We start from the raw sequence: 19,720 nt of genomic DNA on the forward strand, positions 1-19,720 counted from the left end.
CTTACCCCAGCTAGTGACGCAATCCTGGGGATCACTTCGCTACCTGCCCCCTACCCCTGCCCTTTAAAGGGACAGGGAAGTTTTACACAAGTTGGTGGGTCGTGACCCAACAGTTTGAGAACTACTGCTCTATGCTCATATGCCCAATTTATCTGCAAAACAGAGCCTCCACTTCCTTTTCATTAGCTTCCTCTAGTCACTGGGTCGCTTCCTCTAGTTGCTAGGTGGGTGCGGGCCACACAGGGTGACGCGCACTGGGGGTGACGCACTAAAATTGTGGTGTTTAGGAGTAGCCCCATCATATTATAAACTGTTGGATGCAGAATTTAGAGCAGAATGCAATGCAAAAACCCAGAGTGAAATATCTCCTCTCTATCAAAAGTTATGGCCAAAAAACCAGAGAACAAAAAATGCATGGACCCCTATGGAAAGTGAAGGTGAGCCGTATTGCATGTTTACTTGCGAGCAGGGAAATGTGCCTTAGTCTGTCGGAAAGGGCAGGCAAAGAGGAATCCAACGACACCAAAATGGTTCTGATCGAATGAATGCAGCCCCCAAAAACACCTGAGAAGGAAGTCCCTCCCTCCAAGCAGATGAATGTATTGAGTCCTATGGAAAGTGAAACTAAGCCTCACGGCCGCATTTACTCACAAGTAAGTAAATGTGCCTTGGCTAGTGTGCAAGATCAGGTGAACGCGAGTGCAAGGCAACCAGAATGGTCCTGATCTGATGGAACTGGAGCTCATCAAATACTCCAGAAGGCAGCCTCCCCCCCCCCCCCACTAAAAAGGATCAAAACAGAGGCTTCAGCTGATAAGTCAAACCTTTTTGAGACTTGCAGAGTCAGGTGGATTCTGACAGTGATCTGGTTTAAACAGAAGTTCTTAAATTGAACTGGGTACTGGGTAGAGCTGAAAACCTTACTGTTGTTTTTTTTTTGGGGGGGGGGTTATTGCAGGCAGGCTGCAGAGGAAATTCACTTGGTGGAACACTTCTGTTTATTTAATTATTTGTTTTACTTTAATTAATTATACTGATTTATTTTAATTTGCCTAATGATGTCACTTCCACCATGACATCACTTCTGGTGGGTCTTGGACAGATTTTCATTCTAAAAAGTGGGTCCCAGTGCTAAAAGTTTGAGAACTGCTGCAATAAGGTGTTAGTAAGTTGACACCCGGGTGGGTGGGTGTGTGTGTGTGTGTGACACCACTAGTGACCAAAATCACTAAAATCATAATTTGGAAGAATAATACCATCATGTTATATATCAATCAATGCGTAAGTTCATGCAGAATGTGTTCTATCTTTGTCCATCAAAAGGTACAGCCAAAAAACCAGTGGGGGCGGAGTGCTGGTTCATTACCATGCCCACCATCTGGGGTGTTGCCCTGCCCACTGCGTGGGGGGGGGGATGACGCACTGGCATCCCCTAGTGACACGAACTCTAGTGACGCAACTGCCTCTAGCTATTATTATTATTATTATTATTAACAGTTCTAAATTAAATTTTATCCCAAAACAACCTACAACAAATTTGTACCGAGATGTTAGTTTAAATGGTTCTCCCAAGGCAAACCACAGTCTTTCATGGCAAGAGGCAAAATGATCTTTTTAGTAAAGTCAGTGACTTACTGGATAAGCCTGTCCTAACTCATTGCATCTATTGTTTTACTCAAGGCTTTCTATGCAAAGGATGCAGAACACAAGATTGTTTCTCTAGGTGTATTCAACTACATATAATGCATAGTTATAAATTACAAGCAACCTACTGACAGGATGAGCTGCCCATTTTATGGTTTACAACCTGTAGCATCACTGGTTTATGGTTTTAGGCACCCAAAAGTGGAGATCAACAGCAACGTGACTGGCATGAGCCAGTCCTTATCCTGCTCTGTTCATTTTAAATTTTTTACTGTTTATAATAGTGTCATCAGTACTGATCACGTTTTATAGAGGGATAGCAAAATGTCTTGCACCAAAGAACTACCAGTCTGAAACACAACACACAGGAGGAAGTAGGGGGAGTAGTGGAAGAGGAGAAAGTAGACAGAGTAAACAGGAAAAATGCATTACCTCCCTGAGTTACAGATGGCAGCATTGGTGCTACTATGCAAGCACAACCCTTTGTGGTGCTTTCGAACAGGTGCAACAGCACTGGGATGGCAAGGACTGGCTGTTTCGACCTACATGTGTTCTGACATCCATACGGATCACCAGAATGGAACCAGTACATATACAGGGGACCTGTTACCCTACTGAAATGAAGACTGAGTATGTGTATGAAGACTAAGGGGTTGTACCAAAGACGTCTCAAGTGAAAGGAGGTGTTTTAGGAAGAAGGGCAGCTTCACAGATATCTTTTGGGAAGAGGTTTCAAGAATAAGGGATTATAGCTGGGACCTTAGTATCCATGAGGGATCCATTCTCAGACATACCCCTCCAGATACAAAAAACCGGAAGGCTTTCTGAAGTCTGCCCAGGGCCTCTTGCAAGCTTCAGAATTAAGCCCGCAGGCAAAACCCTGACTTCCAGTTTCCCTTGGGAAACCGGAAATGACATTTTAATGCCTTTTAAAACTTTCTGAGGTATGGGGAAGTAACTCTTTTTGCCTCCTGGCTTCATTCTGAAGCCTGCAGAGGCTGCGGGTGGATGCGTCTGGCCTCTGTGGGCTTCAGAAAGTCCTCTGGAGATAACTGAAGCACAGCTCAGCACAACACAGTCTGGGGGTCTCGCGTTGAGCCAGATCCATGGATATAAAATCCATGGATAAACAGGTTCAACCTGTATAAGAGAGAAAAGGTAGAGCAGGAGATCTTTGGATGGTTGAGACTGATTGAGGGAGCTGGAGAAGCAAAGGTAAAATAAATAAAAGAGGTAAAAAAATAAAATAAAGACTGGACATGCTAGAACAAACAGATGGGGGGCAAGGCCAAAGAGGGCTTTGATCCACCTGCACATTTAGCAACATAAATAACTTATTTTCCTTGATGAGGAAACAAACTAACTCTGAGCAGCTATTCAAAGAACTCTGGACTTTCATCGTTCCTCCAAAATCCTAAACAACTTTATAAAAAAAAAATTCAAAAAATCCAGGTTTGGGCTAAATGGGACATTTTCTGATATTTATCAAGCTTTTACCTTTTGGCATCATTTATTTGACAGCTATGGCAAAAAGCCAACTCAGCACCTTCAGGGAAACATAAGTACGACAGTTATGAAAAAAAAAAAACTATTCCAGTAATTTTTAGCTTGGGGCATGAAAAAAGAAATGCAAGATAAAGAGACTCTTGCTCCAGTGCCTTTTATCTATATCTCTGAATGAAAAGAGAATGTCTAATAAAGCAGTTTAAGATATAAGAATTATAATAAAAAGAGCTTTCACATGTTCACAATGTGATAAGAAAGCAGAGGGATTGGAAAGGACACACCAAAAAATTTTTGTTTTTTTAATCACCGGGGGTCGAAGGGATGCATAGAACTTCAAATATTTACTATGTAGCATATAGAAGCATATATGCATACCTCTTAGCCTACAGGTGAATAGGCTTTGAAGTTCACACTGCTTACTATAAAGGCACGTCGGTCCAAACTATTAATGGGTAGAAGAGCTGGACTATGCTTCAGAAGGGAGCAGTGGCATCCCTTATGCAAAGTATGCCAAAGCAGGAGGGTAAAATTAAAAGGTAACCCCAGAACGCAGGCGTGTTTGCCCCAATTGTAGACAGGTGGCCAAGATGAGGGTTTAATGATGACCACACCAACTTGAGTTCAGAAGCTTCCTATACAGACATAGGACATCAACTCCACCAAGCTTACAGTGTGCTAGACCAACTGCACTGACACAAAGCATTAACATGAAAAAGAATGAGCAAGGACAGTGCTTGGCTGATATTAAAACTTACTATGCACTGCCCTAAATCAGTGTTAGCCACCACAATATCAACTACAGTACCTCAAGTCTTTGTTCAGCTTCAAGTAGAAACCTAATGGAATGGGGATGAACTGACATGGAATACAGCTGTATCACTTTCCCTGTTTACTTCGCACAACTTGCAGGGTTCCTACAGCAGGATGTTAAACTACATACTAAATGTTAAAGAATACAGGCAGCCAGTATGAAATGATGGTTAAAATGTTGTACTTATGGCCAGAACCACACATTACATTAAACACGCAGTATGTCCAAACAGCAACCACAGAAGGACTTGGATTGAGACTGCGGCACAAGCAACTGTGGTACAAAAATGTGAAAAATGATAAAAACTGTGTCTGAGGTTAGTATGAGGGGCACTGACAGATTCAAGATCACTCAGGTAACTACGTACATGGCTGAGTGACAATTTGAACCCAGGTGCTCTTCTCAGTCCAACCTCTAACTACTATATGAAATGCCCCCTATTAATGCTATTCGTCCTGGGAAGGAATCTCCCACTGGAGCTATGTTCGCAACTTGGAGGTTATCCTGAACTCACAGCAAATCCTGGATGCCCAGGTGTCTGCTGTGGCCTTTGCCCAGCTTCGGCTGATGCACCAGAAGCAGTGTACCTGTCTCAGTCAGATCTGGCCACTGTGGTCCATGCCATGGTGACCTCAAGATCAGTTCTTGAGACCCCCTTGGTAGTGCCACTATTGAGAAAGGCCAGGGGGGTGGCGGCCAGAAACAGGGTCTTCTCTATGGTGGTGCATGTGCTATGGAATTCTCTCCCCCTTTGAGCTGAGGACAGCTTCCTCTTTGTTAACTTTCCAGCGAGGCCTGAAGACATTTTTATTTACAAAAGCCTTTGAGGCCATATAACAGCTGGTTTTACAAGGTTTTTAATGGCGTTTTTACTGCTGGCTGTTTTCATAGAATCATAGAGATGGAAGGGGCCTAATAGGTCATCAACTTCCTGCCTTAGGCAGGCAATACTCTTAGAGCATCTCCAACAGGTGCTTGTCAAGCCTCTGCTTGAATATCTCCAAGAGGGAGAGTCCACCACCTCTCTTGGCAATCTGATCCAATGCCAAACCGCCCTTACCGTCAGGAATTTTTTCCTGATGTCTAATCGAAATCTCCTCTCTTGCAGAACTCATTGGTTCTAGTTCTACTTTCAGAGACAGTTGAGAATAAGTTATTCCCTTCTTCCATATGACAGCCCTTTAGGTATTTGAAGAGAGCTCTCATATCCCCTCTCAGACTTTTCTTCTCCAGGCTGAACATGCCAAGTCCCCTCAACCTCTCCTCGTAGGGCTTGTCCTCCAGCCCACTGATCATCCTCATCACTCTCCGCTGAACCTGCTCCAATTTGGCTGCATCTTTCTTAAAGTGGGTGCCCAGAATTGGACACAATACTCCAGGTGAGGTCTAACCAGTGCACAGTAAAGCGGAACCACAACTTCTCATGACTTGGAAGCTACGGTTCTGTAGCTTCAAATTGCATTCGCGTTCTTTGCAACTGCATCACACCGTTGACTCATGTTCATCCTGTGATCCATCACAACTCCAAGATCTCGCTAACATGTAGTGCTGCCAAGCCATGTCCTATTTTATACCTGCATCTTTGGTTGTTTCTGCCCAAGTGCAGGAACTTTGCATTTATCCCTGTTGCACTTCATCTTATTCATTTCAGTCCAGTATTCCATTTTGTCTAGGTCTTCCTGAAGGCTTCTACTGTCTTTTATTGTGTTTGCAACTCCTTCCAGTTATCAGCAAATTTGATGAGGCTCCCTTGTATCCTTTCATCCAAGTCATTGATGAAGATATTAAAGAGAACCGGGTCCAACTCGAAACCGCCCTCCAGGTTGACGCGAAGCCATTGACAAACACCCTCTGTGTACAGCCGTCCAACCAGTTGCAAATCCATCTAACGATTGCATCATCGAACCCGTATTTTACCAACTTGCTGGTTAGGATGTCATGTGGGACTTTGTGAAACACTAAGTCAAGATGTATTACATCTACCGCATTACCACAGTCCAGTAAGCTAGTAACCCGATCAAAAAAGGAGATGAGATTTGTCTGGCAAGATCTATATTTGACAAATCCATGTTGGGTTCTATTGATCACTGAGTTGTTGTCTAGATGTGTGCAAACTGTGTGCTTCCCAATTTGTTCTAATATCTTCCCTGGTATTGAAGTCAGACTGACAGGCCTGTAATTTCCCAGGTCGTCTTTTTTCCCCTTTTTAAAGATTGGGACCACATTAGCCCACTTCCAGTCTAGTGGCATCTCCCCCGTCCTCCAGGATTTTTCAAAGATAATTGACAGAGGCTCTGCAAGTACCTCCACAAGTTTCTTTAGTACTCTAGGATGCAGTTCCTCTCATCCAAATGACTTGAATACATTCTGGTCAAGTAAGTGTTTTTCAACTAGTTCCCTGTCAATCCTAAACTGCAGTCCTGTGCTGTCCAGGTTTTCATTACCTCTTCGGGTATGTAAGCATATCCCCCCATCAGCCAAGGATGCAGCACCCACATTTGCACAATCCTACTTCTGAAAGAAGATGGATGCAAAGTAGGAGTTTTATATTTGGTTGTTTTATATTGTTTGTATATTGTTTTTACTGTTCTGTTTTTATTGTCTTTTATAGATTTTTCTGTATTTTAACCTTTTTTTGTATTTTATTCTATTTTATCATTGGCCGCCTTCGGTGCCCACTGGGGAGAAAAGTGGATTACAAATCAAATCAAATAAAAAAATCAATGAAGGAACAAATGAAGGAAGCTTCCCTCCAGAGGCAAATACCAGTCAAGGAGGGGTCATTTTGTCAGAACAAAGATGTAAAAAATAAATATCTCCCCTATGATCCTGATTATTCCCTTCCATGGCTGCAATTTAAGTTTAAAAAAACCACACACATGAACATGGCCATACTGTGTGTTTAATTCAGGATCAAATGAAGACCTTCCTGTTTCAAAAAGTGTTTTAAAACTCTCTTCTACCTTGATTTAAAAAAAATTGTTTAGTTTTGTTTACTCTTCCTTGTATAGGCTGCTTTGGTATTCTTATGAACAGCAAGGTACAAATTTTGCAAATAAATGTAAATGGCCTTAAACTAGAGAGGCCACAGATTAAATCTCTGCTCAGCCATGACACATACCAAGCAACATGAAGCCAGTCACTCTCTCACCTGGCCTACCCTAACAGAATAGTTGTAAGAATACAATGAGGGGGCAAACCATTAACCACCCAAGTGCCTTAAAGGCATATAATAATAAATAATTCACTTTTTGTTTTCAGAGTTGCAGATACAGTAGCGGTACAGGTTATAATTAGCTTGCAAGTCCAAGATGATACGAGTTCTGTACAAACTCAACAATCTAGAATCTAGATCAGGGGTGCCCAAACCCCAGCCTTGGGGCCATTTGCGGCCCTCGAGGGCTCCCAATCCACCCTCAGGGAGCCTCCAGTTTCCAATGAGCCTCTTGCTGGAGCCCGCGCTGGCCTGATACAACTGCTCTCAGCATGACAGCCAACTGCTCGACCTCTTGCATGAGTTGTGAGACGAGGGCCCTCTCCACTGCTTGCTGTTTCACATCTGTGATGCAGCAGCGGTAGCAAAGGAAATGCTGGCCTTGCTTTGTGCAAGGCCTTTTATAGGCATTGAGCTATTGCAAGCATTCTCTAATATAAGTTCCATCTCTAGTATATACATTTATGTAAATTTATTCAAATTTGAAATGTAAATTAATTCTTTTTTTCCCCTGGCTCCCGAAACAGTGTCAGAGAGATGATGAGGCCCTCCTGCCAAACAGTTTGGACAACACTGATCTAGATTCTAGATTAAAATCTCAAGATCATGTTCAGGCATGAACATGCCCACTGGAATTTTTTTTTTTCCAATATTCTCTCTCCACTGAACAGGCCTCTATGTGATACCACAATCTTGATTTTGGAAGTCTATTCAGTGAGAGAAACAGACTTCTACATGTCATGTGGTGTCTACAACTTCAGAAACACAAGCTCAATACAATTTCTTGGGTGTACAAAATGAGTTGCATAATTTGTATCTTGGCCCTAACCTACCATTTAATTCACTACACGTTCGCATTCCTCTCCAAGAATATTGAAAAACTATCAGAAAGTTATTGGAAAACATGTAGGCTGAATGCATCAGTGTTATTATTGAGACAGTAGCTCACTCATGATTTACATACATTATTTCAGAATGGAAAGTTACATTTTAAAAAAGAACATGGAGGAAAAATATCTGCATTTTGTATGCAGTTGTGTTTAGTTTCTACTAAACACTGCTGCATATACACAGAAAACAAGACAAAAGCAAACAATGTTGACTATGCCAGTGTTTCTTAAACTCTGGGTTGGGACCCACTAGGTGGGTCGCAAGCCAATTTCAGGTGGGTTCCCATTCATTTCAATATTTTACTTTTAATATATTAGACTTGATACTCCCATGGTATATGACTGCATTTGGGGAAATACAACAGAGCTGTACTTTTAACAGACAATTATGTATATGCTTTTGATAGTAAATGGAACTTATTCCTGGGTAAGTGTGGGTAGGATTGCAGCCAAGGATTGTTAAAAAAATTTCTGCTTGATCATGTCACTTCTGGTCAAGACATTACTTCCGGTGGGTCCTGACATATTCTCATTCTAAAAAGTAGGTCCCAATGCTAAAACTTTGAGAACCACTGGACTATGTATTTGTAGTTGAACTAGTTCTTCCAAGCTTCCTTAAACTCAGACCTCAAACTTAACATGATGCAGTTCTCATTTTACATTACTATCAATCAATACTCAGAATGATACACATGTTGTCCAAGATTCAATTAACATGGGCCTTTCTAAAAATTGTTCTGAACACTTCTATTGGTCACTTCCACTGTGATGTTACTACAAGCTAAGTTCTTATTTTCATAAGATGGAAGCAACAGTTGTTGGCCTAACTAAAAATGAACATCAACTTGTATGCAACCTTAAATACACACTTCAAAGTGGATTGAAACAAACTGAATATGTGAATTACAGCTTCATTTCAAGATGACACATCAGTTTCAGTTTCAGCAACCTTTATTGGCATAGAATAAACACATCAGTCTCAACACTTTTCAATCCAGTTTCTGGACTAGCTTTTGGATTTGGTTTTTGGATTGATTACCCTATTGGACAACCTTTGTTTGGAGACCAACTGAGGTAAGATTTTCCAAAACTTACTAAGCCTCACAGGAGTTTTTGATATAGTGGACAATCAGATGCTTTTGAACTAAGGCAAAAATGAGTATTCACAAAAAGCTGCCAATTCCCATCTCATTTTCCTTCCTATCTAGCTACTCACTAGGAATGGCAGTACAGAACAATCATTTGTTCACTTCTGAAGTTCTTGTGGTATCCTTCAATCGGATTCATATTACCAGAGCTATAATTTAACTATACAATGCCACCCAGAGAGACTATCCAAAGGTCTACAATGCAAAATCACTGGCATGCTGATGATTTATAGAGTCACCTTACCTTTTCTACCAGCCCAGTCTCTGATCTGAACTATTATTTGGCTAAAGTAGGTGGTGATGTCCCAGCTCCAGGGCTTCCTAGAAGAAACTGATTACACAGGCCTACAAAACTGAGGGTCAGAAAAGTTTTTCCCAAACTTTATGGTGGTTTGAATTTGGGGTGTCAATTCAAAAAACGGCATCCATTTTGCCCTATCATGTCTAGTTTTGGAGATATAGTATAGCCTCATTAGTGAATGGTTCAAGCAGCTTCCTCATGAGGAAGCCATGGTGTAGGCTTCCTCACGAGGAAGCTTGCTTGAACCATTCACTGAAGAGGCTATGCCGTGTCTCCAAAACTAGACGTGATAGGGCAAAACGGACGCCATTTTTGGAATTGGCACCCCAAATATATCCAGGAATTGGTGCAACGTTGAAGGAAGCAAAATGTGTGTTGGACTGTGTTATTTGTACCCTTTTCGATCTGGCTAACAGCCAGCATTTGAAATGGCAACAGCACTGGTCATCCTGGTAGGTAGGAGAGGATATCTTTGTTGGTTGCATGAGACATGAGAAGTTGGTCTCCCCGTAACAAGGCTATAACAATTTGCAACAGCAAGTATGGATTCACAAAACTGAGTGTACTTCCATAGACATAAAAATCCCTGCATATGCTCATTTCTCAGATAGAAGGCTAGGCTAGACACCTGCTTTTCTGACATCCCATGTTTTGTTTTTTCAAATGTGTGAAGGAGTGTTTAGTCATGAGCTCCCATTTCTTTTAGTTCTCATGTGTTCAGTCACAAGAGCTCCCACAAGACTCAAGTGGCCACTTTTCTCATTCAAGAGTGAACTCAGTGTGAACTAGACCAGGGTGCCCAAACCCCAGCCGGCGGGCGACTTGTGCCCCTCAGGGACTCCCAATCTGGCCCGCAGGGAGCTCCCAGTCTCCAATGAGCACATGGGCCTCCAGAGGCTTGCTGGAGCCCACACTGGCCCAATGCAACTGCTCTCAGCATGAGGACAACTGCTCGACCTCTCATTTGAGTTGTGAAACGAGGGCTCCCTCCACTGCTTGCTGTTTCACGCCTGTGATGCAGCAGCAGTAGTAAAGGAAAGGTTGGTCTTACTTTGTGCAAGGCCTTTTATAGGCCCTGAGCTATTGCAAGACCTTCATTCATTCATATGTTCCATCTCTAATACATTCATTTATGTAAATTTATTCAAATTTGAAATGTAAATTAATTCTTTTGTTTCCCGGCCCCCGACACAGTGTCAGAGAGATGATGTGGCCCTCCTGCCAAAAAGTTTGGACACCCCTTAACTATAGTTACAAGAACACATTGGCATATACTATTCTTGAAGCAGCCCCCTTCTGCCACCATCTGAGTCAGCTCCATGGGGACTGAGTCCATAACTACTACTGCTCTGACCATAAGCTACTTGGTCCACAGCCTCAAAGAGTTTTAGGATAATGGAACTTTTTGCCTCCAACTTGGGCATCTCTGAGTTTCAATGTTTTGCTACGGATTTTTCTCCTGCAGAACTATTGGTTCAAAGTGCAGGATAGTTACCTTGCACTATAGGCTGCCTCTTTCATGCTCCACAATTTTCTGCTCTTGGTTTGCTACAACTTTACTTTCAAGTCATTTCCTCATGGAATGAAGAAAGAAGAGAAACACGTTTTGAAAGTAGCCCCAAGATTCTGCTTCCTGCTATGGGGGAAAGGAGATGGTATGGGTGATTTAAGCTAACAGGAAAGAAGGTATAGCTGCATCAAAGATCTTGAATGGTTTCGGCTATTGGTTCCTAGCCCTCCATCCAGGATCAAAGACCAACAAAAGGTTTCACAGGACAGTTACTGTAACGGATGATTTGAGCCAGGGAAATAGAAGAAAAGACATGCTGAAGGTTCAAGATTTCATTCTCAAAAGTGCGTGCATTTGACATCAACTTCAACCCTTAACCAGGGAACAACAGGTAAATCACACTGTAAAAATGTCTGCAGACAGATCTCTAAAGCGTTCTACAAAGCCCTGATTTCCTACACAAAAGGCAGGGCCAGTATAGTAGTACAAGACCATCTCCTCCTCCTGGCAAGTCAGACGTTTGAGACCAATCAGGAGTTTGCACCACCTCAGGATGTAGGGACTACACTGGGAAAGACAAGTATTGGGAAAGAATTTTTACCACTGCTCAGAGTGTGGCAGTAGACAATATCTTAATGATTAAACAGCCCACACATAAAACCTCATGGGTTAACATGGGAAACCCTGGATACCCAAAGAATTATGTCCTTTTTGTTTCGCTTGTGTTGACCAACACAAAGTGTCAGCTGTTATACCTACCTGCACAACCAAAGGCCAGATGGTACCTAGATGATGGGCTGAATTTGACGCAACACACATTCGCCTTGGCCTCAATACTTGCTACTGAATTGTCCAGGTTGGTTGACCACAGCTTCACTAAGGAAAAAGAGACACAAATAAAACAGATAGGTCAAGCTGCAAAGGTTTTTCTAAAATGATTCATAGGCAACATTTACCCCCTTTGGTTAGTGCACAGCTAACTAGGAATCTAGCAAGAGAATCACAGTGTTGCTCACCATTAATATTGTTTAAGGAAACACAAGGCAACTATTACAGGACACAAAACACAAACTCTGTACATGACTAACAGTGAAAGAGGAAAAAAAAGAAACAAGAATTTCATACTAGCAGACTTATAATTGGAAGACAGGTCAAAACTTCTTGCACTGCAATGAGGTCTTGTGCCTAATCAGTTTTTAAAACCAAAATAAGCTAAAAGCATTGGTGATGTAATTATCTTTCTTGACTAGTAAACTGGCAGGTTCAAACACACTATTTCTGATGGTCTGTCAATCCTCATTGAGTAGAACAGATTCCATTTTACAACAATGAATAACAATGAAATATTGTTCAAGCCTGTATTTCCACAGGATAGGAACCTTTTGCACATAGTACTGCCTCAGCATGCCTGAAGCTACTGAAATGCAGGCTTTTACAACCAACAGCAAAGGAGTCAATGTATTTGACTCTCTGCCATTCAGCTGTGTTTCAATATATTCATGGTTCAACAATCTACATTAGTGTCAAACAATGCAGATTTAATTTTTGTGTGTCAGAGAAAACATACAGGCAACTGGTCAGGTCTGGTGGTTGAGTGGAAAGCTGCTGTAAGAATGCTAAGCAGGAATGGTCCTGGTTGAATTTTGGATGGGAGACTGAAAGCTAAAAAAAGCTGTCATGAGAAAACAGAGCCAAGTAGCTCTTTACAGCTTGGCTGACCTGAAACAGCTCCTCGGAAGGCATAACCAGATGCTAGAAGTAAAGACCACATGGTGAAAATTCCATCTGGTTCTAAAAACTGCCTGCAGAACATTTATTGTAATAACCTCATTTGTACTCTAGGATGGAGCTTTGTAAGCCGCCTTGGGCATTTGCTTCGGCATGGAAAAGTTGGAATATAAATCTCTCAAATAAATAATAAATTCAGTGGGAAACCTATGTACAGATAGATGAGTATAGGATGCTCAAGAGAAAACCTGTGGCAGAACAGCTTATGTGCCAATAGGTTCACAAATAAAGGTAAGTGCAGGAGCCTGTGGGGGATGGGTGAGCATTTCATCTGACAGCTTGCAAAATATGGGTGTACTCTATGAAATGAGTTTATTCAAGAGTTAGTGCAATGCAAGTTGACAACAAGTGTGTGTAATCTGTGAAGCTGTTAGTAAACTGATGGCACATTGTTTTAAATCGATGACAGAATTTCAAAACAGACAAAAAATACCATGGGTCTGTTAGCAGATTAAATACAATATCACCAATACAAACATTACATTTACCCCTACGTGCAGTACTGGAAGTGGTTTTTCAGATGCATTAAAAGATACCAGCCAAAATGCAACAACCAGTTGACTTATCAATTTATTTAGGTAACAAAAAAGCAGCCTATAAATATTAACCTCCCCAATGTATGATGATCAAAATCATTTTTCAGCAAGTAAATTTTCCAGTTTCCAGCTCAATGAGACAGTACACAAGCCATGCCAAAGCTGTTGCCATCTGCAATGAACAATGTTGTTTCGATATAAGTTATCATTTTCTTTTTCTTTTTAAATATATAGAAAAAATACACGATCAAAAGTTAAGAACTTTAAGTTCCAATTATTTCGTGTGCTTAATTTTCCCACAGAAATAAATAGAACTCCTTTCTCAACTTTGCTAAGTCCTGGTCAAAATGCGAACAATTCTTCAGGTAAGTTTTCAGGAAACTAAGGTCAGAGTCATTCTCAGGTATCAATATCCATATTTGAATAAAGTCACCTGAAATAATTTTATTTTGCTGCAGCTATTATTTATTTATTTATTTGCATTACTATAACTATATTTTAAGGAGTTCAGAGGCCTAAACGTAGACTCTGAATAATTATACTATCCATCCAAACATGGCTTTCTCTCTCTCTCTCTCTCTCTCTCTCACACACACACACACACACACACAGTCTTAGCCCTCACCAACCCTAAATGAGATTTAATTATATTATGTTCCATTGTGCAGGTTGTCCACGACTTTGTGTACCTTGGCTCAACGATCTCCGACACTCTCTCGATACCGAGCTAAACAAGTGCATCGGTAAAGCAGCTACCACGTTTTCCAGACTCACAAAGAGAGTCTGGTCCAACAAGAAGCTGACGGAACATACCAAGATCCAGGTCTACAGAGCTTGTGTCCTGAGTACACTTCTGTACTGCAGCGAGTCATGGACTCTTCGCTCACAACAGGAGAGGAAACCGAGCGCTTTCCACATGCGCTGCCTCCGACGCATCCTCCGCATCACCTGGCAGGACAAAGTCCCAAACAACACAGTCCTGGAACGAGCTGGAATCCCTAGCATGTATGCACTGCTGAAACAGAGACGCCTGCGTTGGCTCGGTCATGTTGTGAGAATGGATGATGGCCGGATCCCAAAGGATCTCCTCTATGGAGAACTCGTGCAAGGAAAGCGCCCTACAGGTAGACCACAGCTGCGATACATCTGCAAGAGGGATCTGAAGGCCTTAGGAGTGGACCTCAACGGGTGGGAAACCCTGGCCTCTGAGCGGCCCGCTTGGAGGCAGGCTGTGCAGCATGGTCTTTCCCAGTTTGATGAGACACTTGGCCAACAGTCTGAGGCAAAGAGGCAAAGAAGGAAGGCCCATAGCCAGGGAGGCAGACCAGGGACAGACTGCACTTGCTCCTGATGTGGAAGGGATTGTCACTCCCGAATCGGCCTTTTCAGCCACACTAGACGCTGTTCCAGAACCACCATTCAGAGCGCGATACCATAGTCTTTCGAGACTGAAGGTTGCCAACATGATGTTCCATCTGGAACAAAATTTCAGACCAAGGCTCTCATTTTGCTTATCTCAGAGCTAAAGAGAAGATGCCAGCAAGCAGCACAATTTGTACCAGGCTGACAGCAGAGGAGATTAATATTATTGGATTGATGGAACAGGATGAAAGTGATTTTATTTCTGTAATTAAAAATAAGGCAATTGCAGCTGACAATAACTGCTCATACTAAAAATGGGAAGAACTGCTTAGGGGAGAAAAAAACCTGACCCAGAGAATAACTGTATACACAAACATGCCCACCAGATCTATAGCCTATGCAACCATTGATACCAATGCCCATAAGGTTACCTTCTTAAGCAAGCAATATAAAACAGGAGTGTTTTTCAAATGGTCTGGGCTCTGGCACTGCACCCTATAAAAATTAGCAGAGTTACTTAGGCTTCAATCCTAAATATGACAATTTGAAAACAGCAGCACTTGCACTTCCAAGAAAGTGTGTGTCACTCGTGTTTGCTAGTTACAACATTTGTGACTCATAAGTGGCTTTTAGCTTACCTACTACATTCAAAATTTTCTAGACACAATTGTTTAGTTAACTGTGCACACCTATGCAAAACAGCTCCATGAACAAAAGGGTACATAAGTAATCAGGCAAGTTGGTACTGTGTGTACACACATACAACTATATGTTCAACACCTGGTCCCTTTCACCCAGGACATGTTCTTCCTTCCCATACTATGTCCTTTCAATCCACTGTAGCCCACAGGGACTGTGGATAACTCAAAAGCAACTGGGTCATAAAAACAGTTCCTATGGAAAAACTACATGGGCTAGAGGAAAAGAAGCAAGTCTGAGGTTTCATTTCAGTATGCTGTTGTATTGGTATATATGAAGCAAGATAGTTTTATAAGAAGTGTGGCAGAATCAGATTTTCCAGAAGCTCCTCATCCACAAAGGTATGGTTATTAATCAGAGTAATTAGCACTAGATTTGTCTTCACATTTAAAACAAAAAAAGTGCCATTCCCAAACTTCACTGGAAACATCTACAGGTTCAGCCTTGTTATACACAGATTTTTTATACACGAATTTGACTCAACACAAATGGCCACTGCAAATGAGAAGGAATGTGCTGATCCCTGGAGAAGGGGAAAATGCATCCCTTTAAAATCAGTTTTAAAAACTGAATAGTCCTTTAACAATAGCCTTGTTAATGAGGGGGGGGGGGCAGTTGGCTGACAATCCATCAGTCCTTCTCTCTCCAAGCAACCCCTCCCTTCCCCAAGCATGTGAAAGAAAGGTGATCACTTTGCATTGGTGAAGGGAGGGACTGAGTGAAGCAAAGGACTGATTGATGTATTGTCTTCTTAATGGCTCTTATCTTACATCAGGAAGGTCAGCAAGGCTATTTTTAAATCACCTGAGCAAAGAAACTTTGTTTTTTAAATTGATTTGCTATAGTGAGTTTTTAGCCATCCACATGTGAGTGAGTGCTTGGAAGGGAACCAACAGGAATAATGAGGCTCAACCTGTATATTCAAAAGAGATTCGCAGTCTCCAGTCCTACATTTTAAGCAGCTTTACACAGACCAAGATACTCACTCTACAACTCACAGATGTTCTAATGCTTCATACCTGCTCAATAAGCAAGCAATCAACTGTTCTTTGCATACATTTCCTAATTCTGAGGTTGCCAAGAAGCATATCACAACATGTGGTCAGGTTTTCACACAAAATAAATACCAGTTAGCAACTGGGAAGCCACTCACTCTCTTCAAAATGATCTTCTTACCAAGTTTCTATTTAATTGATTCAAGTTCAGTGCTTTGGTTCAAAACAATCTAGTTTACATTTCAATCTAGCGCAGTCCCTAAGCACACTGTACAAAACATCAGAATCCATTTGAAGAGATAATGAGAATCTAAGAAAACTTATGCTTGGGGGGTTGCATAAGGTTGACATTACATATAAACTGGATATTGATTCCTACATAAACAGAGGTAGCACACCCGTTTGTGTTTCTGGGAAACTGACATGCGGGGGGGGGGGGGGTCATGATCCAATTTAAGTATAACAGATGCATGTAACCCTGCATGGGTAAGTTTCTTATACAATTAAAGAAGGTCTCAGATAAAGCATTGAAAGTGCTTACCAGACTCTGCAGTGCTTACCAGACTAAAATTCCTATTGCATTTTGAGTGCAGTACTACAAAGTTCCAAGCAGTAGTTCTTTGAGAAACTATTATTATTATTAACAGTATTTTGTAACTATGTGAAAGGTGAAGATCTCTTCAGTATCAAATGCAGGAGATCTGTGAGTTACATATTCACAAGGACAGAAAGCCTGTACAAGCTGACAGACTGCATAGAGTTTCACATCACAGAAGGCTGTCCTACTCTAAATACTAGGACAACTGGAATTTTTGTATATTGAATTCTTACCACTAAGGTACCTGGAAGACTAAATGAAAACCTTCTAACATTTTTTTAATCTGATGTTGCATTTAGTTTCATTACAATTTGGATTTTAGTCAAATTGTGGGCAGTAGCATGGTATTACAACCTAATTTTTGTTGTTTGCTGTCATTTGGGGTTAGATTAACAGACTGTTGCTGCATATTCCTGAATTCAATGATTTAGGTCTCAGCTCTCTTCCACTCAGTCACTGTTCGTATTAATAAAGAGTCTATATTCTTTTACATTCTAAAAAGACATGCCTTTGTCTCCATTTTATAAATAATTGGAAATACTACCTAAATTAGTTTATTTCAAATATTTGTGTCCCACCTGTTCCTTTCTGCAAGAGTGGTGTTCAAGATGTCTCACAACATTCATTTACCACAGATACTCGCCTATTAAGTTGATCTCACAGATATGTTGAGGGCCGGTTTTGAGCCAAAAACAATGGAATTTTCTATGACCCACTGATAAGTCGGGGGTTAAACTTAGGGGTGTGTGTGAATGAGTCGGACTCATTTTGTCTGATTTTACCCGAGGCCAGATCCTGAAAAATAACCGATCAGTAATTGTTACTTAAGAACTGTACAGTCTCTAATTTATTAAAAACATAGTAGGTATTAAAAACACAGTATACATACACAGTATGTATACATAGCATTGTAAAAATAGTAAAACAGTAAAAAATAGTATTAAAAACAGTCTAATATATTTAAACTATGACCTATCTCATAGATCAGTGGTTTTTAACCGCTGTGCCACAAGGCTGCCTCAGGTGTGCCACGGGATCAGAAGAGGCAGGCAGCAGCTGCGCATCCGCGTGCAGGAGAAGCGGCTGCTTTGAGCCTCAAGCGGCAGGCAGCACAAGCAAGGGCTTGAGCAGCAAAGTGAAGGGGCTGGTCACGGCTGCTTTGCAACCCACACAGCAGCTGAAGAGTCTGCTTGGAGCTTGCTCCTGCTACTGAGCATGACTCATGCTGCAACCTTATCCTCACTTTCCTGGGAGTAAGCCCCATTGGCTATTATGGGGCTTACTTCTGAGTAGACATGCATAGGGTTGGGCACGAAGGCTGTTGTTGCCTGCCTGCGTGCTGATTGGCCAACCAGAGAAGCCTGGAGGAGCCAGGAGGTGGGAGCTGCGGAGTGAGTGAGAAGAGGGAGCCAGAATCAGGCAAGCAGGTACATAGCAAGCGAATCTGCTGAGGTCCCCAACCAAAGGACTGGCTGACTGATAAGGGTCCTTGAAAGTCCCTTTTCCTTGCCAGTTTGCCTGCAACTCCCCAAAGCAACCCTCCCTGCACTTTGCAGCTTTTAGAGGAAGGGCACTGGGCCACAATCCTATCCACACTTACCTGGGAGTAAGCCCATTGACTATAATGGGGCATACTTCTGAGCAGGCATGCACAGGATTGCGCACTGGGGCTGCAATCCCATCCACACTTTCCTGCGAGTAAGCCCCATTGACTATAATGGGGCTTACTTCTGAGTAGACATGCATAGGATTGGGCTTTGGGTTGCACTCTTTTTTCTCAAATACACAATCAGGCAATTGGCACTCCTCTTCCCCAGGCATATCCCCCCCCCCCAAATCTCACAATCACAGTTAGCAACTCTCTTACTGTCCCTCCCGTCACTTGTCTGCACCTTCCAAAGATACAGGGCAGGAGGTCTGGTCTAGAGGGTAGAGCCTCCGTCTGCCTGAAGATAACATCCACAAGGTCGCCAGTTTGAGGCCACCGGCACCATGCGACCTTGGAGCAGCTGACAAGCTGAAGCCGAGCCATTCCATCTGCTCTGAGCGTGGGAGGATGGAGGCCAGAATGTGAAGCCAGATCAGAATGAAACACCTTGAATGTAGTCGTTCTTGAAAGAAAGAACCTTCTTTGTAAAAATCCCTATTTAATAGGGATTTAATAAAGCCTGCCTATGTAAACCGCCTTGAATAAAGTCTTGAATAAAGACCAAGAAAGGCGGTATATAAATACCTGTTATTAATTATTATTATTATTATTATTATTATTATTATTACTACAGAATCACTGCCTCACATTCTCTCTCTCCCCCACCCCCAGTTTAATCCTGCACTTGTTTCAATCATGTCTCCTCACTGCCCCTCACCCACATTTCTCCACTATGTGATCAACCTGCTCTCTCTTTGCCAACACTTTCTGGCACTTTTGATAAAAATTTGAACACAGGAATTTTCCTCCTTTTCAGAAACCACATATACTTCCCTCTCCATGCTTCTTGTCAATTTCTTTGTCATGTAATGATCTAATTGTATTAATTTTATTAATTCAAGATTAATTGTAAAATAGTAATTTAATGTAAGTAAAAAAAACTGGTCATGTGCCTTGACAATTTTAGTGTCAGTGTGCTGTGAGCTGAAAAAGATTGAAAATGGCTGTCATAGATCATAAGATTTTAAACTTTTAAAATTGTATTCTTCACAACCTTTTTGTAAACACTA

The 19,720-nt window shown here is 41.7% G+C and overlaps 1 protein-coding gene across 3 annotated transcripts in view; it reads right to left on the reverse strand.

Moving 5' to 3' along the window:
- The window catches only part of COP1 (COP1 E3 ubiquitin ligase), a 192,349-nt gene that overhangs the window by 72,905 nt on the left and 99,724 nt on the right, over positions 1 to 19,720 (reverse strand). For all 3 annotated transcript variants that reach the window (XM_066623834.1, XM_066623833.1, XM_066623835.1), the window contains exon 15: positions 11,784 to 11,900. In XM_066623834.1, the coding sequence (XP_066479931.1) occupies positions 11,784 to 11,900 (117 nt within the window). The remainder of the gene's footprint in view (positions 1 to 11,783; positions 11,901 to 19,720) is intronic.

This window comes from Tiliqua scincoides, chromosome 4, assembly GCF_035046505.1.
Source record: "Tiliqua scincoides isolate rTilSci1 chromosome 4, rTilSci1.hap2, whole genome shotgun sequence".
Classification (NCBI taxonomy): Eukaryota; Metazoa; Chordata; class Lepidosauria; order Squamata; family Scincidae; genus Tiliqua; species Tiliqua scincoides.